Consider the following 26,128-nt stretch of genomic DNA (forward strand, 5'->3'; position numbering starts at 1 on the left):
CACCTTAGTAGTTAGCCGCTTGGTAGAATGCTCCACTACACGACACACTACAAACTGTCTATCTCTCCCTGTGAAGCGTTTTCCTCACTGTTCCATGCTCTATCGTTTTGTGCGAACGAATCAGCAACGTTCAACAGTACCAGTATGTATGTGGTTGTATGTATCCTTTCCGTCGCCATATGCTGTTATAGTGGCACTTTGGTTGTCATCCGTGGAACCACAGAGGCCCTTACTCAAATTCCTATGTGTACTCTGCTCAACCTTCTTGTTTTCTTGTACCATTTAATCTAACTCCAATCCACGAGTTGTAGCTTTTGCGCAACGGTGCGTCACTCCGGTGTCGTTCGTTTTTCTGTCGAACCCGTACGCTAAAGATGTTTTGCCTCCTAAGCTCTCCTGTACGACTGTTTGATCTCGCTGTACTGTGCCCACATGAATAATACCGTATCTCCTGTTTTTCTAACGCAGCATTCCTTTCTATCGTCCACTGTGTGCGAGTACCCGTATATGTTTTTGTTTCTCTGGACATTCTCTAACCTCCTGAATCTAGAATGAGTAAAATATTTCCTATGTGTTATCTCAAAATTACTTCTATACTTAAGCATTAATTGAAAATCTCCAATCAAAGCATATGAGTTAAGGTTTTCTTATTTATTTTTAGTTGTTTTTTTTTATGGTTACTAAAAACCAATAAATAACTAAACGTTAGTTTACATTTCGAAACGAAACCAATCTCTTTTCAGCTATAATTATTATTCACCGTGTGCGTGTGCGTTTTGATGTGCTTGATGTCTGTGTATATGGTTGATATTTATTTAGTTTGCGTCATTCTTGGCTCTCTATAAGAATGATGCTTTATAGCCAAAAACGATTAGAAAAGTATGAAAAGGATCGAAAAGAAATATTTCTATATCGTTCATTCGAGACACTTTTGCATACTTTCCTACTTACAATTATGATTTTTTTTTGTATGAGTGCCTCTAGTTTCTGTTCTCAACTACTTTAGGTACACTAGCTACCACGGTTTTATTTGTTATTTATGTTTTTTTTAAATTTTTATTGTTTGTTTATTGTTTCCACTTGGGAAGATCATACTACGGCTACTAACGTGTAATATTTACTCTTGTTCGATACCTATCGCCCTACATTTTACACCATAATCAACACCATGCCAGATGGTCACCGTCGCTAAGAGTAGCGGGTGATACCGGACCTTTATCGGACTTCATCGATGGTTTGGGACCAGGACAGCTAGTTGGACGCCAGGTACTGGGTGCTCCGGCCTTAGGGGATATTCAACTGTCTATGTGCTATCAGAAGGGTTCCTTAGAGGTTGAAGTGATAAGAGCAAGGGGATTGCAGGTAAGCTATACATCTGACGCCCTTGAATAGTGCGATCTTACAGCTCTCTTTCTTTCGCTTGCTCCAACCTTCCAGGCACGTCCTGGCTCAAAAGTACTTCCAGCGCCTTACGTTAAAGTGTATTTAGTTTCCGGTAAAAAGTGTATAGAAAAAGCAAAAACAACGACTGCTAGAAAAACGTTAGACCCACTATATCAGCAACAACTAGTGTTTAGGGAGCCGTTTGCGGGATGTATACTGCAAGTAAGTAGTGCAGAACGGATTCTTCCTCACTGATAGCGTCCGGACGGTCAACACTATAATAATGATCCTTTTCTAACCATTTTCCGCATCAGGTCACGGTATGGGGCGATTATGGTCGTATGGAAGGCAAAAAAGTATTCATGGGTGTAGCGCAGATCATGCTGGACAACCTCAACCTCTCACACATCGTCATCGGCTGGTACAAACTGTTCGGAACAACGTCACTGGTCAGTGGGCCACCTAGCTTGGGCCTGTCTAGAAGATCCTCGATCGCCTCACTCGATTCACTCAAGCTGTAAAGCCACTAACTGAACCATCACCAAACGAAGTTCTTCCTATCCCAGCTCGCCACAAACTCCATCATTATCACCACTCTGACACTCGTTCTGTCGTCCTTGCTGTCCTTCTATCCTACTATCCTCTCACTATTCTATGTTGCTATAGACCAATCTAGATGAATAGATATTGTTTAACACTACCGCACACATACCTATTTTGCTGCTTCTGCGTGTGTAAGGCAAATAAAATGTATTGTGCATTCTGCTGATACACTCCAGTGCTGGCTGACTGGCTGTTCTTACTCTGAATCCTACTACTTTTAGTAAGAAGAATATATTGTGTTTTATCTTTAAATGTTTAGATTTTTGTTTCCTGTTCTAATTGATTTTGAAGTTGAACGGTCAGCCTATGTAAAATATGTTTTTGTTATAGATCATTCGTTATAGTGTATAGATTTGAGTCTTGGTTAAGTATAAACTCTTAAGGCTGTTGATCTGTTTACAAGAAATAACAAGTTCAAGGAATTTATCATTGGGCTTTGACTTTCAAAAGAGTCGAAATTATTCAAAGATCCATTTATTGCACTAAACGTCACTGAGAGCATGATTAACTACATGATAAACTCGAATCACAGCAAATGTACTTGGCTACCGTGGTTTGTTTTAATTATATTTAATAATAGAATATAGTAACATCAAGTAAGTAAGTAATCACGAAAGGAAGTGATTGTTAATTAAAGCCAATCACATTAACAAATAATTCTGAAAATTACTCCGATGGTGATGAAGAATAAGTTGATCAGTTACCCAGCACCTAGTCGCAGTATTATGGCATTTGAAGTTCTATCCTTAAAATAAAAGCCTATAAAAGGCTCCACCATAAAACTCCCCTCAAAATTCTTATCCTAACCCATGCTCCACCAGGACATCAAACAAGGCGTACATTGAAAGCCAGCACGCCGTAGCTGGTTAGCTTGGGCACATTGTGCATCCCTCACTATCGCGAATGTGCGTAGTCAAACCTTAGCCGCAAAAAGTTCACGTAGCCACTAACAGTGCTAACAATACAGAACCACACTCACCTTGTTTTCCCACATTCGGTATCTCCTTTCTAGGTACGTCTGATATCATATTTCTTTAAGCAATCTTTTGCATGCTGTACTATCTAACTGTACCGCTTCAAATGTTCGCTTGGTCTTTGAGTTTCAGGATTGATTTTCTTTTGCTTCGTCACACAAAACTTTCAATGGATTCTGCACTCATCAAACCAAAACCGGTAGATTTCCTTGGAGCATTAGTATTGCATGCTAGTTTTTCGTTTCATTTGTCATACATTATCTTCTTCAGGCCGTGCGCATTTGTGTCATATTTCCTTACTTTTGCTAGCGCATTTAAGATATAGGGTTGCCTTCTTCAGCAAAATTCGTAGCTATAGTTACAGCTCGATAATATTATCACCAAAATCGGCACAATAAAGTGTGGTCAAGCAACTGTTTCATTATTTCTTTTTGTCTTTTTCCATCAATTCCAATTTTATCTGTATTTTGCAGTAAGACAAACTCGTTTCTAAACCTGAACTATAACTATGGAATGGTATGAGCACGTATTTCATCACCGCCGCAACGTACATCGACAGGTGAACAACACTGGTCTTATCGCATATAGAAAGTAAATGCTACACACGAAAAAATGGATAACAAATCAATCCATTCACGTATGCGCTATCAAAACCATTTACGGCCTTACATACGCAAAGGGACACTTTGGAGCTATTCACCAACGCACGGCTACGGTTGGGATACAGTTTCGTTCCAGGAACTTCTACTGCTGAATGTGGTCTGCAGAGAAAGACAGCAAAATGAGACAAAACATACCCGTTTGTGCGCGATCGTGATTGATATTACTTGTTTTAATTCATTCGTTAACGTACATACTTTAAAGTCTACTCCGGAGAATAGAAAACGGGGTACGAATAAACGAACACCATAGAGCGCAAGAATGACGGGGCCTACGAAGTCCAAGCATGTTTGATAACATCTTATAGACGGGGAAAGTAGGACACACGAAGATCATTCCACCATGTGAAAGTTTGAGGAGAAAGAAAACCTAGAGGCAATAGGAGAAGAAAAAAAAGAAACTCAAATCTGTGAATTTATTAAATTGTACTATTTGAAACCAAACCAAAACAGACACAAACATAATATGGCAAGAAGCAGCTAACGAGTAAATGCGAGAATAAAGTTATAAAACAAATTAGACACGTATATGCTTCAGTAAACTGATGCATCGAAACAACAGGCAAACGAGAAGGCAACTGATAGCAATGAAACGAAAGGTGTGAAAAACTCACCCAACTCGTGGAACTTGTGAGCTAGCGATCGCAGATGATGCTAGTGGATTTGTCACGTTCTTTAGTCTGCTCAACAGCAAGCAAAAATTTGGACAAATGTTTGAACTTTGGCCAATGCTCGTTAGATCCGCAAGACGTTACCTGGTATCGTAGGGCAATCTGAGCCGTCTCGGGACGGAAACATTCACAATGAACGAAGGAAGTACAAAAGCAAGCTTTTGCCTTTGGCAGGATAAAGCGTAAGAAGAGTAGTGAACCGATTGTCCTGAAACGGTACTGTATGATGCTGTTATCGTACTGTAGGAGTTAAAAAAAGTCACGCAGTTGATCAAAGACAAGCAAACACCCAAATCAGTAAAACCAAAATATACACCCTTACATACACACAGAGCCACATTGTCATACTTAACTTATCATAAATGAACAAAGCTAAAGACATGAAAACAAATAACAACTAAAATCAACATATTGTTTGCCTTAGCTCTCGAATAGACGCTGTTTGAATAAACTCATGCTTTCAAAATCAGCTATTAAACAAACGCGCATTTACACAATAAGCAGTATCAACTGAATCGGACATGTACTCCAGCAGAGTACAGAGTAAAAAAGCTTTGAGTCGCCCCATTGCTTCATGCTACGGGAGGATTGCTAATACGATGCATAGAAGCTAGAGCGCCGCGAGGAAAACCTCTTTGAACCGAGTGCAACCTGAGGAGTAGCTATTACCACGGCAAGTATGTAAGCGAGCAGGAAGCTAAAAATTGGGTAACAGTGTAAGCATAATAAGTACATTTGCCGGAAAGAAGGGAATGCGAAACGAGCCAAAAATCATATCTTTATCAGTAAGAAAATTCTTAGCAAATATTAATACAAACGGAACAAATGAGGAAGAGAGGAATACAACACCGACACAACCAGACACACACATACACACACGTACACACATAACAGAACCCAAATAAATAGGTACCAACAAATCAACATTATAGGATGCAGCACTTGTTTCGCTGAGTATCAGAAACGATAGGATTAGTTAGGAGCATGAAATAAAAGGATATCGTTCGAGTCCTGATTAACAAATTACGCTAAAAGTGTAACGTTGTTTATGCAAGAGATGCAAAACAGTAAAGTAAGAGATAGAGATTGAGAGAGTAAGGGAAGAGGCGTGCAATTGTAAATGATAAATGATCACATTTTATGGTGCAAATCATCGCCAAGGGAAGTGGGATGAATAAAGAATCGAGAGCATTACGTATGCGTGTGTGTTACGCTTTTGCTCTGGTTAGTTGCTTGAATCTTGGCGCGCTAACGGTTGCAATCGCAATGGTGATGTTGATCAAGCTCGATGTGCAAGAAATTATTCCAGAAGCCAGCTTAGTATTTTAAGCGTCTACACGACTACACCTTCTGGGACCTAATGGAATGGTTCATCTGTGTCCGTGGAAGGATTTTAATTTAGTTTTTATAGCATATATTGTTTGCATTCCAAATGTCATACATCCGTATTCTTCTCGTCAAACACCAACATTTGTGAGCTTTTTGAAAAGAACTGTTGCACTTTGTTACGTTGAACCAACACTATGGTTGAACTATGTTAGGTTGAACCAATAAAAAACAATTTAACTTTTTGGCTTATGATTTGTTCGTAGTTGGTTTTCTTTAAACTCCTGCACATTGAGGATGATTTGCACCACCGAGCGAAGTTCATATGTAAATATATAAAGGAAAAACAGAGAGCTAAAGTCGAAGAGGAAGGTGCAGAAAGATAGAAGCTGCTTCAACTCCTGAAAAATATACTTATCAGCATAGCATTGCACATGCACATTGAAGCAACCATTGAGTACGGTTTTTCTTTATATCTTATTATCTCTCTCTCTCTCTCTTTCTCTTCTCTCAGCTCATTTCTTCCCCTTTAAACAAAGCCTCAAAATATTAAATTATTAGGAACAACAACATGCAACGAGCATCAGCTGTCTTTAAACAGGAAAAAATACAAAAAATAAATAAAATAACATAAAAACAAACAAACAAAACTATTAAATAAGATCAACTGAATGAAGGAAATGTTAAGCAAACAGACGCAAGAAAGATCGGTTGAGCAACAAGGGCAGCAAGCAGCAGGTGTAAATAAGATCAGGTTTCTACAGGGAACTATAGGCGAAGCGATTCATTATCATGTAGCCAATCTCAGAGACAACAAATGGTTTGAAAAGACTCTCGACGCAGGGGACAGATCGTAAGGACAGTCGTTTGTTGTCAACCTGCGGTAAAGCAATCGTATGTTTTTGGTTGATTGTTTTACCCAACGCTTGGAAACTTGGAACCATTTCCTCTCCGTTCTATTAGATGATCAAGCTTCACGCCACTAATGTTTGGTTTACGAATACCTTTCGGAAGCTTTGTATTCTTGATTTGTTATCTAACTCACGTTCGAGCTGAAACAACGAAAGTAAGCAACCAAACTCTATTTTTTTCAATGTTTGTATATTTAGCAGAAGTGAGTCGTTTAAATGGTTGAATAACTGCACTATTGTTTTGTGCGGCAGCTTATGACTAAAATTGGCAGGTTGCAAAGAAAGTCGATGCAGTTTGTTGGATTGTTACCCCCACATTGTCTGATCCGTCCAGTGGAAAATGGATTAATTTACGCCAAATAACGGAAACTTAAACACAACCTTTTGCCACGACCGCTTGTGTGTGTATGTGTGTGTGTTTGCGCTGCCTTGGAACACTCTTCGAGTGATGAAGCATAACCAGGACCAACCAATTTTTCCTCCCATTCGTACTTCAGCGGTATGTTCATGTTTAGTTTATTTGCGAACCGAAGATTATGCATCGCGTGATGAGTCGAACGCGCGAAATAAGTATATTGAAGATGGGTTAATTTTTTGTTTGACAAGATTTACTTTACGTCGCATTGTTGGTATGCCTTTTTTGTGTTTCCTGGAACCGTAATACGCTTAGTAAGGTAAGGATTTGAACGTCAACATGTTTACACAATCACTGTGTTTAGTCCATGATCTGGAACACAATTGACAGTGTCGAAAATTGTCATGAGAGAATTGGTGAAATAATGGAACAGAACAGTATCATCTGGAAAGTATAAGGTTATAATTATTGCTTTAAGTGCTTTGCAGTATATTACTAATACCAAATGCAAATGAAAAGGAGAAATAAATAAGTGAAAAATAACGAAGAAAAACGAAAAAAAAACATAATTCGAAAACAGCAATTGAGGCCTATTGACTATGCAACAAAAAAAAAGAAAAACAAATGCATGGTTTAGAACACAGCACTTGTGTTATGCATTGACCAGATTAATTATTTAAAATTTTGTTCCGCTTGAGAGCTTGCTCGCTTATTATCCAGGATGGCGTTACGAGGTGATGCTAAATATAATATACGAACGTGATAGACAGACAGGAATGGTTTTGGTACGAATGAGCAGTCGTCGCTTCTTCTGCACACTATAGCAGTATCTTATGAAACGTTACACGTTATGAAACATTTATGTTAGTGTCGAATAAGTTGCTTGGAGCGTGCTGTTTTACCATGTGTGCGAGTATGTGTAGCCTTTTGAAAAGACGCTAATTGCGAACCAATCGTACTGCATCGGAAAAGATTACGCATTAGACACTACGCCTTCCTGTAAACGATCAGACGGTGTAGATCACACGTACACGAAACGATCCAGGGATGTGGAAATGTTACCACTATATCGATTATTTGCATTTCGATAGAAGTTTGAAGATAGACCAGAGAGCACGAACAACATCAAAAACAAAAATAAAATATAAATAAAAAGGGAGAGGGAAAGCAACGTAAAGCAAACAAGCATGGCTACCCGCGTCGGTGTGACAAAAGAGTTCTTTGGAATGTGAGAAAATGTGTACGCTGAAATTGTATGTTGGGAAATACGGGAATAGAAATGTTAGTAGATAAAAAAACAAATAAACAAACAAAAAGATTGTTGAGCGACATGAGTAAAGTAAATTAATTTACAAACAATTGATATAAAAGAATATTAACAAAATACATCAATAATTGAATCAACAATCCAACCAACCAAGTGGAACACAGAAAACCAACCACAACGTTGCCCTCCCTGTTTTTCTCATCGTCGACAGAAAACAGGGGAGTGGGTGGCGTTTGTACAAAGCTAGGGCAAAGGAAATCACATGAAACAACTAGTACTCGTAGCTAAGAACCAATGAAGTTAGACTGGGTGAAAAGGGTTAAAAATGCAAGTAAAAAGTAAATTTTAAAATTATTTTATATTAACTTTAGTAAAACACATTCTCACGACACATCACATAAACATAAAAAACCAAACAAACTTTGCTGAAACAATGCTGTAAGTAAATGCTGAAAAAAGTCATACACTTCACATGGCCAGAGGGTACATCTTTACTTCATGTTTTTTTTACACCCACACACATTTACACATACACACACTTATACACAATTACAAACACTAGAAGTTAATTGGAAAATCGATAAAATTATACATTAAACATGAAACAACATCAAGAATCTAAACAAAACGAGCCAAAACAGAATGAAATGCACTGGAGTACGCGAATGGTAATTTACCATCATACATTCAAATTTTGCTGGATGAAAACATAAGACAAACAATTAACACACGTGTACTCTACCCTACACATAAGAAGCGGCATCACACAAAACTCATTCCACTAGAGAGAACAATCCAAAATCAGTCACACTAGCCACACCGTCAAGATAGTGCAAAAAATGTCCCAGCAAATGCGGTTATAATGCGATGCAAGCAGCAAAGGAACGGAAATAGTAGCAACCCGATAGAGAGAATGAGAAGGAGCAGGAGCGAAAGAGAGATAGAAAGAGAAATAGAGAGAAATAGAGAGAAAGAGGGATAAGAAACAGGATAATACAATGTACAATTGTATTGTTAAACCGCATTATACTTACAGTGTCAACCGTTTACAGTAACATGCACACTATCAACGCGTATACATTGAACACTCGTAAACACAGAAGCATGAACACAAAATGGTGAAGATGGAAAACAAAACATACGCTGAAAGTATGAACACAAAAAAGATAACATCACATGGAGAACGGACGACGAAGAGACTAGACGCTGCTCTTGTGTGGCAGGAGCGTGGCGTACGCGATTAAACGAGCGAAGGGTACGATCGCAAACATGAACATAATTCAAGAGAATATTGTAAAATACAAAAATTTCTATTATTATTAAAACCATATATAAATATACCGCAACAAAAAAGTATATATATATATATATTAAAGACAAGGAAAAAAACTGTATCCCCTCTCGGCTAAGAAAATGTCGAGAAACGACAATAAAACTGTGAGAATGAAAACGAAATCAAGACTGGTGTGTTTTTATTTGATCTCTTTGAGAAATTGAGCTTTTTTTCGTCTACGGGTTTAACCCTGTCACCTGCAACGAAAAAAACAAAATCATATTCCAGGCAATTGGGCTACCCGGAGATCCAGCGACTTTGAAGGCTTATAACTTTTGAATGCGTAATCCAATTTCGATGCAATATTGCGAAATTGAAATTGAATAAGTTAATGCAGTTTCCATAACTGTGCATAGATTGGTTCAACTCACTACCGTATTTATATTATAGCCTTTCTAAGCAGAGGGTTTAAAAAAATACAAAAGATAAAAAACAGTTTTATATAACTTTACAAAAGTTTCACAGCAAAATTGATGTAATAGTTTTGAGAACTGCACATTACACGTCTTGCATAAGTTTTTCAGAATTTTTCTACGAATAAATAAACAGATAAAGGAGGTTTTAATTTAATAAAGACCTATAGAAACTATATTCTTCTTCTTCTTCGAATACATACATCGAATATACGTATTTAAAAGTTATAAGCCTTCAAAGCCGCTGGCTACCCAGGTAGTCCGGTTGCTTGGAATAGGGGTATTGTAAAAATTGATTTAAAAAAATCTTTATCTTTCTCAACAAATTCTACGAGAAATTCAGCGATACATGGCTGTGGTTTCCAAGTTTCAAGTCAATCAGATTCCCAGAATTAGAGAAATAAGCTATCAAAATACCACCATTGTCAAATGTGTGCTAAACAATGGCAAAATAGTATATCATTGCTTTTCAAAGGACTATCGACCGCTGACGATACAGCCAATGGAACGTATGCAGCCTTCTTTTCAAAACTAAGCAGAACGTACGCATCCCCAAACGGGGTGGCGAAATGTCGAAACTGTCAGTGAGCCACCGTTGACAGTGGCTGGTTATGCGTGGCGCGCCGGCGCGCAACTAATTGCTACCATTTTATCAGTCAATACTTCACAATTTTGCATCACGGCACGCAAAACGGCTGAAATAACAACGGGGGCTACAGTTTTTGCTACGGAAACTACCAACAATTTCACCATCACAGCATATCCAACCCAGCATCTAGCCAAGCAGGCGGAAAACGACAACGTTTCCAACAGCTATCGCGGCAGCACAGCACATCCAGTTTCATAAACGGATTCGAAGTTCCAAACGTGTGTCCGTTTTGTTTTTTCAGCAGAAGGGCGAGCTAATATTGTGAGCATTTCCGGCGTACGCACGGCGTGTGCGTGTGTGTTTGTGCAGTTATTTAGAAATTAGCTCAATAGAAGATAGAAAACAGTGACAAAAATTGGGCATCAGGATTCACACTGATTGTGCATACATTCCAGTGCAGTGAAGGCTCCAACTGCGGATGCCACCGTACCTCCCTGGACCATTAGCAAGTGTGTGTGTGTGAGAAAGAGAGAGAGAGAGAGAGAGAGATAGAGAGAGAGAGAGAGAGAGAGAGAGAGAGAGAGAGAGAGCGAGCGAGAGTAGTTGCAACGGAATGCAACTAGAGCGCTAAGACAAAAACGCAAATCTTCAATGTAGTCGTCTGTGTGCAGGCAATATATCACAAATATCACTCACATATCAACCGTAGAATTTAAGATAAGGTAGACATCAATGTAAACCAAACCTAGTGTTATTCTAGAACGTAAGGCGGCAACCGATACATATCATCAGAGCAACATCGAAGAAATCAATGTTGTGTGGTAAATTCTTGTACAACCTACTGTAAGCTAAAACAAATACTATCTATTTGCTCCTAAGTGTTTCATGCTAAGAAAGGGTAGCAGATTTTGAGGAAGAAGGGCAAAGCCAACACCAATACATATCAAACTAGCGGTGTCTAGAGAGCCTTGAACAGTGAAACAAATAACGGAGCAGGGAAAAGTATAACATCGTAAGGTTAAGACTAATATTAAGAATTTCGAAGACACAAACAGTTTGCATCTTGTGCAACATTCATTGAACGAATACAACCAACGAACACCGAACCAAACGATTGGCGGACTTCTAAGAACCGATTTGGCCAGGGAGGGTAGAAACGGGTCACCTGTGTCGGGGGTGTGCAGCATTGTGTTTGTTTGTGTGAATAGCTGTGTGTGACGTAACGTAGCGTACGCCGGAAGGACATGCAACGGTAGAAACGGCAAGCTCTCGCCTGCTGTGCAAGTGTGTATTGTGGTGTGTATGTGTGTGCCGCAAAAGTCATTCGCTGCAAGCATTCCGCTTGGATCTCGTATCAAAATTGCGACGTTTTTCCTTGGATAAATCGAAGTTAACTTCGAGTAGACGTCTACGAGCAGCTAGTGGGTTGGAGACGATTTGGTGAATATCTACTTTGGTAAGTAGTGTAACAACAGTTCTAGCTAGATTATAGGCAATAGCCAGTATTTACACTCATTAGCATTTCACACCACTCCGTACAGATTTCAGTTTCAACCTGAAACGGATCAGCTGCATGGCTGATGAGTCAGTGCACGATTCGCGCGTTGACACGTCAGTAATGAAAGGTGACGCGAGAGCGTGTGTGTCAATTGCACAAAAAAATTATTAATAATATCAATTAAAAAACGGATGCACAGTGTATGGTATATTGCGGTTTGGTGTCTTCTGTATTCATAAGCAAATATCATGTGGGTGAATGTTTTATGGGAAAATAAAACATTGAACTCTTGACCCACAATCTCATCCACAAGTTCTTAGTGAACTGGGGCGGTGAGATTGGAAAACTATTGTGGAATACCGCGTTACATTACAAATAAGCTCTACATTATTGCTGTTAATGTTGGCCATCTTGATGGATGATTATCATTTTTTCGAGACCCTTCCAAATTCCAAGAGACCAATAAAGAACGTCACGATGGCTTCCAACATGTGTTTTGCTGCTCGGTAATAGATACACAGATTTTTATCGATTAACACCATCATCATTTTGTAGGAAATGCTATATACATAAACTTTCCCATTTTCCTATAGAATAGAATTTAGAATAGAATTAAAGTAGAACATTGTAAACATTCCAACAATGTATTTCTATCATTGAAATTGCTAGTCATTTACTTCGCTATTAGTAGAGTTAAATAATCGATTGCTCAATACATGTCCAATGTACTGCGTGGGGTTTTGCCTGAGAAAAACAACTACGGTTCACTAGCCACACGTGTAGGCCATTCCCTTCGGAAAGGTTGCGGTTTTTCTTTCCAAGCCATCCAGTCAGCTCCTTCCATCAGTATCCTTCCAACCTTCCGACAAGCTGTCACTGTTGGGCAGATGGAACTAGTGAACCACCACCCCGTGCCTGTGTGTGTGTGTGCGCGCGTGTATTTTGTGTATGCGCTTGTGTCGTTCTAATGGTACCTTCCCACTGCTTTTGCCGCTGTTATAGCGAAAACAATTGAACCTCCCGCTCATACTTCGCAGGTGGTAGCAGTGTGGGGCATTTTCTAATGTTTATGGTAAACTTGCAGCGTTTGTCACCATAGTAACTAGACTGGGTCCAGGTTGTTAGCGTGTCGTTAAGTCGGGACAGAATGGAGTCGAAGGACGGTGCGGTAGACGGTGAAGGTGGACGGTAGTTTTCGATATCGATATTCGAAACGCCTCCAAAATGGATGGCTGGAAACGGAAATTGTTGCTAAGGGTGCTGTAAGTTAAACTTATGCCCTAACCTACACTTTCTGACTGAAGGAAAATATGAAAAATGGTGAGAGGCATAACACGAACGATTCCCGAAGCATTTCCTAGAAAGTTAAACAATTTGAAACATTTTCTTCCCAAGGATAATGGTTTCCTGCGTGCTTGTTTGAACCAGACCATTAGAATCTCTTCCAGTACCGTTAGAGTCATACTGTCGTCCCACATTGTCGGCAGGCACAAGCACAATTATTATTGAATACTGCAGTTTATTTTCAATGGTTTTGCAATTTGAGACACTGGCACTGTACAGACTCGCTGGATGGGTTTAATTCCAATTTGCAACAAACCGAGGCCAGGCAAGTCGCTTCTTGGTCCCGTATGCCCCTCTTTCACTCATGAATGATTCATACGAGAGCGCACGAGAATGGTTCGTTTCTATCCTGGCCGTATTTCCGTATGCCGTTTGAGCAAAAATTTCCTACAGAATTCGTCCGTCGCCTTCCTATCCGGGGCGGCGGCTTAGGACGAAGGGATTTATTATTAATGAGCAGATAACAGTGAGCAGTTCCTACCTTGCGTTGGTTGCGTACATGCACGAGGGTTGAGCTAGGAAAATTGTAACGAGGATATAAGATTGAATTGAAATATAACATTTGCAGACTAGGTTACTGTTACTGCCGCTGACGGCGAGGAAGGGCGAATTTATCGAAATCCAGAAAGCACTTTACAGGAAATGGAAAACATAAACAGTCCCTAACACCAAGCAATTTAGTTCAACTGAAGACTGCAAAATCCGTAAGAGAAACCAATATTACTTTTTTATATATATTGATATACCTTCTATTCAAAAGCGTCAACTTATGTTAAGCATCGTATGCGTATTTGGTGCAGAATGAAGCATCAGAGGTAATATGTAACAAATAAATAGAAAACGCCGTTATTCTCCCCTCGATTTTCACACGGACCGGTATTCCTTCCGCACCACAGCATTAGTACTGACGAGCTATCGCTAGCTAGAACTTTGGCGTGCCACAGCTAAATTGATGCCGTTTCCATCTAATTATCGGTCGGAATTTTCCCACCAACATAATAATCATCGTACCGACAGCAAAGGGTAGAACTGTATCGCAAACAATGCACTATTTGGGAACGTTTAATCGTTACGCGTAAAGCAAAGCCACACACTGTACCAGTGCTTAATGTTCATGGTAAGTTTTTCGCTGTGGTAAAGATATTCAACATTTAATCAATAAAAAAAAAGAAATGTAATAATATGCGTTTGAAGTACAAATTAGTATGAAAAAAAGTGTTGCAACTGATATAAAATAAAAGTAAAAATCAACCACTTTGAGATCAACAGTTTTAGGATACCTTTCTTTTACAATTATTATTCCAATTACTTTGACTGCTTATACACAATGATACACCATTGTCTCTTGATCAACATTTGCTTAGTCTAAACACAGCTTAATCGTTTTTTGTTGATTCTCCCGTTGCCATAGCAACAGCAATGTTCATTCGGTCACGTTTTCTTACTCTCTCGTCTTCGGATGAACTCGGCTCTCTCCAAAGTGAGCAGCCGTAAAACGTTCATTCTCTCACGCTCTACGCTTTGCGCTACCGATTGCTGCGCTCCACTACTCAGGCTATTCGTTTCTCGTTCAGCCGATTCTCCCTCGCAATGGAGCATCGGGGGTTGCCATGTGCGCGCACCTTTTCCTCCACAGCACCACCTGCGTACCAGCACAGCATTTCCGTACACGGGACCTCACCGCGCTTCCGAACCGCGGCCACCAGCAGACGATGAGCATGAGTTTTACTTTTTGTTTTTCGATTGCCTTCCCTTACCTCCCTTAGCCCTTATTTTACTCTCCTTTGCCGTTCTTCGTTCTGGTCGGTTGAGCGTTCTATTGGTAGTTAGGGGTACGGTACGGGAAGTCAAACGGGCGCGGGTTGGCTTTCCGTTTCTGTTGTACATCTTCCTTCCGTTTCGTGTGGCCTTCAGCGGTCTTTCCCGAGCTCACTTTTTTCGAAGCCCCCTTTTGTGGCTAGTTTTCTTTGCTTGCAAATAACAGTACGATTTTTTTTTCTTCCTATGCAGCAAGCGGGTGCAAAACTTTTCAATATGCTTATCTACACCATTTACCTACTGTTTCAGTATGGAACTGTGGCTAATGCTGTTGATATCACTATTTCTCCCCATTCGACACAATTGCCGGTAGGGGTTTGAGTGAGCTGTTGCAAGTTAAACCATCATTATGGCACGCAACGGTGTTGATAGGGCGCGTTGTTTGGTGAGTTGAATTTAATTTTCGTAACTTAGTGTACTTGCAGTCACTTAAAGTCTTCGTTTTGCTTGTGTGATAAGCAATGCAGAACAGAAATATTTTCCAGCGCTAAAGAAGTACTCTTAAATATGTTATTTCCCCTCAAAAAACCTCACAATTCTCTAGAATTCTGGAGACCTGCCTCTTATCAGAATTGGAACGGAACGGTGCTCGAAAGATCAAAAACACATGTTTGTAAAATACCTGCAAGCCTATGCCGTATTAGACTGCGAGAAAGGTGGTGGCAAAAAAAACCCACACTCTGCAATCGCTACTTCTTCCGGCTTGCTGTGACCTTATCCAGAGGGTGCAGTTTCACTAATTTCTGTCCGCCACCGAAGGCGTAAGCCAGCCAACTGGGAAAGACTTAAGCGACGGCAGTAGCACAGGAGGATGCGTAAAGCAGGATGTGCCAGCAGACAGAGCCGTGAGCCACGTCGGTATCATTTCCTCTTCACAGCTCCACCGGGAGGCACCGTGTTCCAGTTGGCAGTTAAATTACTGATTCACTTTCATCTTCCTTTCGGTGGCGAAGGGATCCCAATGGAAGAAATACCTTGTTGCCAGTGAGATTGTTCTAGGAAATAGACCGCTGAGGCTGCTCAGCACATCAGCGAGGTTCGAGCGTAATGGAAAGAATCGCTTTCCGCTTTCCTAGCAGCGGTCGATAATGGGTGAAACGATGTTGCTCTGATGTCTGCGCGTGTGTTACTTGACCCCTTGGGACGTTCTGGGTTGCTTTGAGTTTTGTTTTTTTTCCCTTTTCCCTCTTGTTTTTTGCTATGAAGTTTAATTCATTCTCTGCTAGTTAGCTTCCGTCTGGGCCACGCATAGAGGGAAGCATTAGACTGTGGGGTCGTATCGCGGGCTGGTTTTACCGTCGACGGGGCCCGTTGATAATATCTTCAATTAAACTCAGGGCAGGGATCGTACGGGGTGCTGCCCGTAGTATCGGCTCGGAGGAAGTGGTGGTAATTAATTGACCTACGTTGACTTGGCTGCACTCGTCAGCGAGCAAGCCCCTCGATGAGTCTGGCACACGGTACGAGAGCGACCGTCGGGTGGGTCGTTCGGTCGGGAATGCAACGTATTACGACAAATAGGCGACTAGGAGTGATCGATTGGATTGTTGTGGCAGATAGAGAAATTGCATTCAACATGTTTTGAAATAATTCATAAAATTTGAAATGCAAAGTACTGTTCAGTTTTCAAAAGTTTCAAACGGAAAATTTTACGTCAATTTAACTACAAGGAAATACTGTTCAGGTTTTAATTTTCTACCTCCTTAGCAACAAACGTCAATGCTCGAACTAAATTCGTTCGACAAACGCCAATGATCGATTGCCCGACCGCTTGATTGTTCGATTAGCAGCGAAAGTACAAGCAATTGGCGCTTAATCCCTCCAAAGGGGAGGGAGAGATAACTTTGCCATGCATCGCCACGAGAACTGTTCGCTTGACCTTTTTAACTATGCCCCGATCCGACCGGGTTGCAGTCTAGTAGTCTAGTGCCTTTTTTCCGGAAAACCGTTCCACGGTAACGTTGTTCCCATTTTGTTCAACCGATGATAGCCCTGCGGGTAACAGAGAGTCTATTGTGTTATTCCAGGGCGTGGAAGAGAAGGCAATGTAAGCGCAAGAGTGTGTTGCTCTTGCCAGAACGCACTATCGCACTACATTTTGCGATGTCGGTGGGGTTGTAAGACCGTTCCTATTTGCTCTGGAGCTGGGATATTCCATGTAAAAAAACTGATGGTTCTACGAGATGGAGTTCAACGTTTCGTTCTGTTCTGTGAAGTTTTAGGAAAAAACAACACGTTTTTTCTATTTACTGTAACGCATGTCTACACCAAGAAGAATGGTTCTGGGAACGGATCTGTACCAAATGATTCAATGTTTGCTGCATTTTCCTCTAGCAGAGAACTAATGTACCAAATCTCATACTGTAATTTTTGCAACAAAAAGTACACACGAAGAAAACAGAGGATACATGGCTTTCGATACGGCTGATGCTTCACGGTCGTACCTTACCGTCATTACCCTTCCTTCCGTCGATAGGCTGTTGAACGATTCTTCATGCTTCACTGCTTATGCAGCGTGTGCTTTCGATGGAAAGTGTGTATGTTTGTATGTGTATGTGTGTGTGTGTTTTCCTCCCGAGTGGCAAAGAAAGCATAGCACACACCGTGCACCGTAAGGATCAGACCCCTTCCCCTCTTACCAAGATAGTGCACATCTAGGCGGACTAGGCGGTAAAGCGTACCCGTAGCTTCGTAGCATTAATGCAACGCTGCATTGCGCGTACCAATTGGAATGCAATTTACAACCCAACCGAATCGACAATTGGCCGCAAACTCGCCGCTGCATCGAGCATCGAACCGCAGTCAACCAAATGCTTGCTCGTTTGGGGTGGGACTGGATGCAGACAGTCAGTAGAAAGTTGAAGAGAGGCAATGAAAAGAGAGCATACACTTCACCGCCGTCTTGCGTGGCTTTGTCGGGCGTGTTGGCGTGTTTTGCAGAGATAGTTTACCTTGCAGCAAAGCTCGTTAGGGTTTTTTGTTGCTGAAAATCGAACATCTTTATCTGTTCTTTTTTTTTTAGGTAGGCAACTGCTCTTTCTGCCCTATTTACAAGTTCAGTATGGTCTATTTTGTACGTATATTTTGGCCTGTTACGTGCTTGCTTCGCTAACCATTCCCGCCACGCCTGGCTTTGTGGGAAGTAGAAGTGCTTTAGTAACGGAAAGCATAGAGGTTCTTCTACTACACGCTTTAATTTGCGTTAAATGTTAAGATTAACAATAAAAAAAGTCTTGTACATAAACATTCCACCTAGCGGATAGCAATCACTCTGCTACACGCGAAATGCTGCAATAGAACGAAAGCATCATCTTTTTTCACTCCCCCCAAAAGCTTCAGGCATGCTTGTCTGGGCTTTCGAATAAAGAATGGTCATCGCCCGCTCGCGAACCGTTTCTCATTTTGGTGAATGTTTTCCCTGTGTTCGCGTTTCTTGCCCTGCGCGGGGCTCAGTTCAGTTCTAGCGGCTGCCATTCCCTCGCTCTCGTCTCCTCCGTGGGCGAGCCGTGGAGGGATCATTTTCGATCCACGTTGTGCGTTGCAAGTGGTAAAATGAATTATTAATTACGCAAGTAGCCGTTGTTGTTATGCGGGCACAGGCAAGGTTCTCCGAATCATGTTGATTGTGGCTCTTTCTTGAGCATTCAGCTGTCTGCTTTTTTGCTTCGTTTCGTTGTGTGCTATGAACGCGTCGGGTGTGTGTGTGTGCCGCACACCTTTGGGCGAGCCGCGGTGCATTCGATTAGCCGTGAGTAGAGTGCGATTTTAAAACGAAGCTTCAGCTCCGCTGCTAAGATCGTTTTATTTCGATTAAGGTCGTTGGATGGGGTAAGAAATATTTTCTAGAGTTGGTAAACGATGGCAGGAGTGTATGGTAAGAGGTACAAAAGAAATGGAAATAGAGAGTGAGTTTGTTTTCCTAATCTTTCTGGGAAACTGAAGATCCCAACTTTAAAGAACATTGGTTCGGAATTTTCTAATCCTAATTTATTGCTACTTATGAATGTACTATGTATGCTGTTGAATTTTTAACACAGTTTCTTATGAGCGTAGCATAAAATCTAAAATATATTTTGAAAACCTTTTGCCCTTGGGAAAATAAAAATAAATATACAATTTTAACTGAATTTATTTTCAATTAAACGGGAACTCTCCAAGAAGAGTCAACATCGTCAAATAGGAATTTGATCTTCACTTTGATACTTACTTGAACTGTTTTTTTTTTCTAGCACGTGAGAAAAAAAAGCATGATCGTCGAATGTATTAAACATAAATCAAACGGAAGTTTGATCGATCAATCACATCAAAACGACCTGGAAATGAGAAGCTTGGATACAACCTGATGTCCGGTAACAGAAACCTGGTTCAAAAGTTTGGTGGTGAATTCATGGGTTTTGTCTCATTTTTCACGGGCACAGAGATTTATGCTTGTTGAACATTCCAGTGTCGATGCTTGTCGACCATATGCCAAAAGGAACGGGAAGTTAAATGGGTGAAATGTCTGTGATTCGTTTTTTTTACGATCAGCATTAATGGATGGGCCGAAACTGGAGCTGGCATAATTTGTTTGCTGGGTGCTTTGTTACCAGCTAACGGGGCTGGACCGGGCAGATCTAATTCATGCTGTTCAGTATCCAGCGGTGTTAACAAACAGAGGGCTAGGGGTTTTGTATTGTATCGCATTTACGTAGGTTGTTGAAACTATCCCACTTGTACTAACTGTAGCGTAAAACATCTGAACAAGTTTGATGGATTGAAATTATAATATCAAAACTGTAATAGTAATAAGATTATTTTGGATATACTGAATTATTATATCAAGCAAGCACATGAAAATTTACGTAAACCTTCCCAAACTCAAAACTTTGCAGAAAAAAAACGAATTTACTCATATTTTTACCATGCATCCATACAAATTTGCTGAGCAGATGATTGTGATGAGCAATGCATGTGACCCGAAACCGAAAGAACATGTCGTGAACAAAAAAGAATAAAAAAAAAACAAACCAAAAAACCAAAACCCAAAAAAGAAACAACTCAAAATATCAACCAGCTGACGGTAAGCTAGCTGTTATGGTTGCGATGTTTCAGCACCAAAAGCGTACGACAAGGACATGAACGAACACGAAGCGAAAGGACATTGGTCGAAACATTGGCCGATGTCGTTGTGCTCGCGGGGTAAAATGATGAAAACTCTAAAGGATGCTTTCAGCAGGTCGACTGCAATATGGGCCCCATGCGGATGACGGCGGTGGTGACGGGACACAGTGAATGGCAAGGGGGAAAAAGTCATAATCATAACATGAACCATTGGAGCATCTGTCGCCAGGCGGGGTCGCTGTTTGTCAGCCCGCTTCTGTCATATGTTGGTGAACAAATTAAAGTTGTCGGAAGTTTTCCCAAAGCGAGCACCGTGCCTTTCTGTTTTTTCTTCTCTTCTCTTTTCTTGTTTTGATTGCTTAGTGGTGAGATGGCGAAGAAATGTGTTAGAAATTTGACAGCTTTTGTGGGAAATAAAAGTGGCACTCCGTTCTGTATGGAGATTTATTGGCAGTGGCAATAATTGAAACGAATGGAAGCCGCCTCATGGTGTGTTATATTATTTTATAAATATTATTTAGTCATTCAAACCATGTTTGCAACTTCTAAACAAGTGCTTGGTTACTAGTTTGTTCCGTTTGCTCAAGTATCCATGTCAGCATTACCACTTTCGTTTTCTGTCCCTTTCCATAATCCTACCACAATGGCCCAATTCGTCACGATTCTTCTCAGCAAGAATAGCTTACTAACCTGCCAGCTCTCGAATGTGTCTGTGAAAATTCCACCTGTACCTGTTCCTCGGCAATCTTGTATCGCAACAAAATCGATTTGCTTCCGCTTAGAACGAGCATGAGATGGCAAGATGGTCTAAAAAAGAGCCGAGAAGAGCTCACAGCTGCTGCTGCTGCTGCTGCTGCTGCTCGTTAAAAAACACGCACGCTCTCAGATGCAGCGTGAAGCGAAGAAAAACAAAAAGCCACCTGAGCAAAGTGACTTCCTGGCCGGGCAGCCGTGCCACAGACACACGCCCGTTGCGTCCCTACCGCGCAAGGTCCAATGCTTTCGTCATCGGTTTTCAACATTGCACAACGTCCGAACAACCTGCAGAAGAACTACCACCTTCCACTTTTTGTTTTGTTCTCTTCATCGCTTTCTTTCCTCCCTGTTTATCGTCCGGTTTTCTTTGTGGTCGCGGATGAGCGAGTGAACAGTGAGACGCCGTATCTCATTCCGTCCTGTGTCGGTGTGTGTCTGAATATGTGTGTGTATGTGTGTGTGTGAATCTTACGTGATGGAATTGATCGTGTACCGCCTGGCAGGGCTTAGGGAGGAATGGTCGGCAGCTGGCGAATGGAGGGAAGCAACGCGCACGTTCTTACATCACCAACCGTTCTCCCATCTCTTTGTACCACTATGCTCACTGCTCATTTCTGGAATGAGAACGATCGTGCTCATTCTCACGCGTAGATCTGGCTGCCGGCTTGCACTGGTGACTTCGAGCTTAATTGCCGGTGTAAGCGACGAACCCCGCTGTTTGAGTTTGAGTTTTGTCTTTTTTTTTTTCTTCCAGTTTCTTGTCTATTGCCTCTCTCACGTGGTTCGCGCAAAACGGTAAGAAAACACGGATGGTACTTAAGTCACAAAACTTATTGGTTTCTGTTTATTCCGTTTTACTTCGGGGCGAGGAAGAAAAACTGTTTAGTTGATCCAGCTACAGGCTATTTTCGTGCCATTCCCTTCGACGATGGTTTATATTCGTTTTCCGTTGTTCCGTCTCATTATCTACGCTCAGATTGCTAGTTTTAAATGTTAGAGGTTTTATAGATGATCTGCTCCCTAAACTGTTGGCTCTCACATTGGATCATCAAGGAATGATTTCTCCTTCACCATTTACATAAATCAAAATCAACACGGAAGAGAATTTGTAAGTAATACACAAAACCAGCTCTACCAAGCAAGACGAACAACGAGCGCCTGAATCTACGCCAACGGGAAACCGTACAAATTTACTGTCTTCTTGCTTTGGGTTTGACGAGAGATCGAATTACTCGATTGAATTCAAAATCAAGTGTAATGCTACTGAGCCTCCCTTCCTTGGTACACGGTCAATGGTTGTGTGGCGGTAGTCGGTTCCCGTATGCCAAGGTGTAGCAATCAGACCGAGAGTTTGTCGGTCGAGTTGTCGAGTGCTCAATGGGAGGAGGAAAAAAAGTTCCGCTGACCACCGCGGCACGACACTTGGTCTGTCGCGGCGTGGCACGATTTTGCCGTGGACAGTTTTGCTAAGCCACTTGCATCCGTTTGTAGAAAAAGAGGCGGGCATATAAGGACAAGTGGGGGCAAGCGGTTCACAATTTGCATCATGTTTGTACTTGCACAGCTGAGAAATGATTGCGTTCAATCGGTTTGCGAGAAGGTAATGCGACTGGTTGATTGCTTTAGAACAGGTTGTCACGTCGAATGTGTTACGAACGTTTCAGTGGTCATTTATCAGTGAGAATAACTCTGTAGGAATTGTATACGAACAGTAGGTATTATCTCGTTCATGCGACTTGAAAATCCAATTGTAAAAGCCACTTTTAGTAACTGTTATATAGTTTGTTACACGTCAATGTATATCAGGTACATAATATCAAAATACTTCTAGTTTATCCATAAGCCTTTCGATTTAACGAAACTGGTTCATTCTGGTGTTCACGGCTTAAATGAACTTCATTAGCAAAATAGCGGGTTAACAACTACACGAGAAGGTTTACAAATAACCTTTGCTAAGCATTTTACTACAATTGTTATGCCAGGTTTAAACATTTTTTATGCTAGTATGTTAGAACTTGTTTTTGTTAGGCGTTTATTTGTAACTTTTTTCCACTATAGAACAAATAATTTTCATGTTTTCCCCTTTTTTCGGTTAATCGAGAGCATGCTCTTATTCACACACACGCTCATTTTATTGGAATCGCTGTGGCTCTCCGAAAAACATACATTTTTCTCATGTTGCTCCGTTCTGAACAGCGCGTGGGAGGGTTGAAAAGAGCGTTGCTGGAAAACAATTCGTGCTTCATCGATTGGTGCCCCGGTCCATTCGGCTGCGGTCGGGCTCTCGTTCATTCATTGCGCGCGCTCTCTCACTCTTGCTCTCATTCTCTTTTCGGCAACATTGCTCTCAGCTCCGACGATCCGACGTACGCAGCTGGTGTGTTTGAAGCGCCAGCAGCAGCACTGTTGGCCGCGGTTCAGTTTACTGTTAGCAGTCGGGAAAATCGCACCGAATGAGAAGGCACAGCCGTTTTAGCATCGCCGTCACACTCCGTCGCCGTTCGTGTCGTGTCACACACTACCAAAACCAACCCCCATCACCACCGTCAGCCAGCGTCATCGCCATCCCTGCACGCGTGTGTACCCCGTTAGGCGTTTCGTTAGTTTCGCGAAGGCTACTATAGGTAGTGTTGTGGAAGTTGTTGTTCTATTCCCTACCGTACGCACGAGCGGCAGCTGAGTCGGCCGAAGGGAGGGGGAGGAAAATATAATAATTAAACCGTGTGTGTTCTGCAACAACTGTAACCGATACTGGATGTAGTGGGTAGCACGCTAAACGGTCTGTGTTTGTGGTGTTTTTGTGCAGCAAGCTATCGCTGTGTGCGAGCGGCCCGAAACGCACACGCGGGTTTTGTTCGCTCAGCTGGAGAAGCTTCGTGAAACGTGGAATAATCATCCCCAAGATGACGGTGGCGACCGCGTCGCCGACGACAACGACGAACGACAACTACACCCACGATACCGCGTTGCAATTCAACAAGCCGCCGCTGTTGCCGCGTTTTGTTGTAGCACTATTTTTTTTTCTTCTCCTGCACCCTGCCACCCCCACACCGTTGCCGTTTGCTGGAAACAAAATTCGAGTCCAGCGTTAGATCGGCAACGTGCGGTGGGTGGGTGTGGGAAGCATGAGAACAAAAAAAAACGATACTAGCGGAACGGAACGGTGCGCAAATTCCGCGTGGCACGCAGTTCTCGAATCGACGGCTATCGATTCAGTTTCTGATCGAAGCTTCCGAGCCGAAGGTCGCGCGGGCAATTTATCAAGCAATTGAATAGGAGGATTGAGCGCAGATACAGTATGAAATTGGAAAAGCTGTACCGAGCTTAATACCGTGCTTAATGCCGTGTTTAACTTTTTGATCAAACAGTTGCCCACAACCATTCACAGTCGTTTCGTTTAACGTGCGTTTGTGTTAGTGTGTATTTTACAAAAATTGAATGGTGCCTTTTCCATTGATCAAAGTGAAACAGTGAGCAGTAAGAGATCAAAACCATTTTCGTTAATTGAGCGGGAGTGTTGGAAATTGCGAAATACTAAAAATAGACATCAGCTCTTGCATGGAATTGTGTATTAAAACATCAAATGGAACAGTCAACACAGTTTTTTTTCTGAATTTTTATGCTTCTGTGTTTTTTCTCTAAAAGAGCAAATTTCAAATATTAACATGTTTATTTTTCAAAAGATACCCCACGTTCGTTGGTAGTGCATGTAGAATGGAAACATCATTTCTTGCTTCCTTTATAAACCTCAATTACGCTGGAACCTTATTTTGTCACCTTACTTGCCCACAATCCGACTATTGGACGCGGTTAGTTCAACTCCATTGGAAGAAACTGTCCCATTTCTAAATAAAAATTAAGAGTTGTGAGTGAAAAACGGCCCCCCCCTCGAAAACCACCACCACCTAAAGCTGCGGAATTCGGAACAGCCAGTCAGCAGGTCATCGTCAGCATGGGCAAAATTATGCACTCACACACATAACAATAACGACAACAACAGAAAAAACTGTCTTGCCTGTCCCACTGGGTTGGCGTTTGGGTGACCGAAGTGCAGAGCACAGTTTTCACACAGCTGACCTACACAGTGAATGGGTTGTGGAAAGGTTCTATTTTTTTCCTCCTTGCTATTGGTTGCTCACTCCCGCAGGGTGCTGTTTGCAGACCTGTGCAGAAAACCACAAACGCTCGGAAGCAAGGTGTGGTGCATGAAAGGCATGGAATGAAGAAAAATAGCTTCGCTTGCTGTTTCTACTACCATTCGTTGTGAGTGGGTATGTGTGTACCTTTTTTTCGGGAATGATACACTGTGGGAAAAAAAGAAACATCTTGCTTAATGCATTCAGTGTGATGAGCTCTTTGGTTTGTTCGAGCACGGAAGGTTTTGTAGGTTTCATTTAAATATGAAGTTTAATTTTACGTAAAACTCACTGGAAGAGACAATTAAGATGTTCAAATATAGTTTCATATGCTAAACATACTTACAATGGTTGGTAATTACTCGTCGTTGTCGTTGTTGTCGTTTAAGTCATTGTTCACATGGGTCAGCTTGTTGAAATCATACAAAATTGTGCGTAGACCAGTAATAGTGATAGTGCAATTCTAATTTGAAAGCTGGAACCAAGTGAAAGTGTAGAATCTTCCGTGTATTGGAAGAAATGTTATGTTTCTTTCAAAAAGTCATACTAATCGAGCGCTGTGTGTTTTGCTTGCAGGAGTTTCGTCCAGTTATAATTGGGGAGGAAATTAAAAATAGTGCAGCAATCCTGTGTATGGTTTTGTTAGGTGAAACCTTAAATATGACAACAAGTATGCAAGTGTGCGTGTGATTTTTTAACGTTTCTAAAGTGATTGTGTCTCTTGGATAAAATAATTCAGTAACAAAAATAATACATTACAAGAAAACAACTTTTAAAAAGTCTAATTTCTACCAAAAAAACCAATTAACTAACAAACCCAAAAACAAGTTGTTCATTTTATTAAAACACTCTGTTACAAAAGCTTCAAAAGCAAAGTAGAATAAGCGAGAAAAACGGATAGCGATTTTCTTGCCAGTTTTAACTCCACACAGTCGAAAGGTGTCGTCGTTTCAGTGAAGCAAACTGCATTACGCATTACCTAAGATTGGGTC

General features: G+C 41.3%; 1 protein-coding gene across 13 annotated transcripts in view; it reads left to right on the top strand.

Annotated features, from left to right (window-relative positions):
* Positions 1-9,276, top strand: part of LOC121590656 (regulating synaptic membrane exocytosis protein 2) — a 52,448-nt gene extending 43,172 nt beyond the window's left edge. For 11 of the 13 annotated variants that reach the window (XM_041910503.1, XM_041910509.1, XM_041910508.1 and 8 more), the window contains 4 exons: positions 1,176-1,362; positions 1,438-1,605; positions 1,698-2,998; positions 3,434-9,276. In XM_041910503.1, the coding sequence (XP_041766437.1) occupies positions 1,176-1,362; positions 1,438-1,605; positions 1,698-1,904 (562 nt within the window). In that variant the 3' untranslated portion in view covers positions 1,905-2,998; positions 3,434-9,276. Of the gene's footprint in view, positions 1-1,175; positions 1,363-1,437; positions 1,606-1,697; positions 2,999-3,433 lie in introns of those variants that run through there. The other 2 variants (XM_041910510.1, XM_041910512.1) reach the window with 2 other exon arrangements.
* The last annotated feature ends 16,852 nt before the right edge of the window (positions 9,277-26,128 follow it).

The sequence above is a fragment of the Anopheles merus genome, chromosome 2R (assembly GCF_017562075.2).
Source record: "Anopheles merus strain MAF chromosome 2R, AmerM5.1, whole genome shotgun sequence".
In the NCBI taxonomy this organism is placed as follows: domain Eukaryota; kingdom Metazoa; phylum Arthropoda; class Insecta; order Diptera; family Culicidae; genus Anopheles; species Anopheles merus.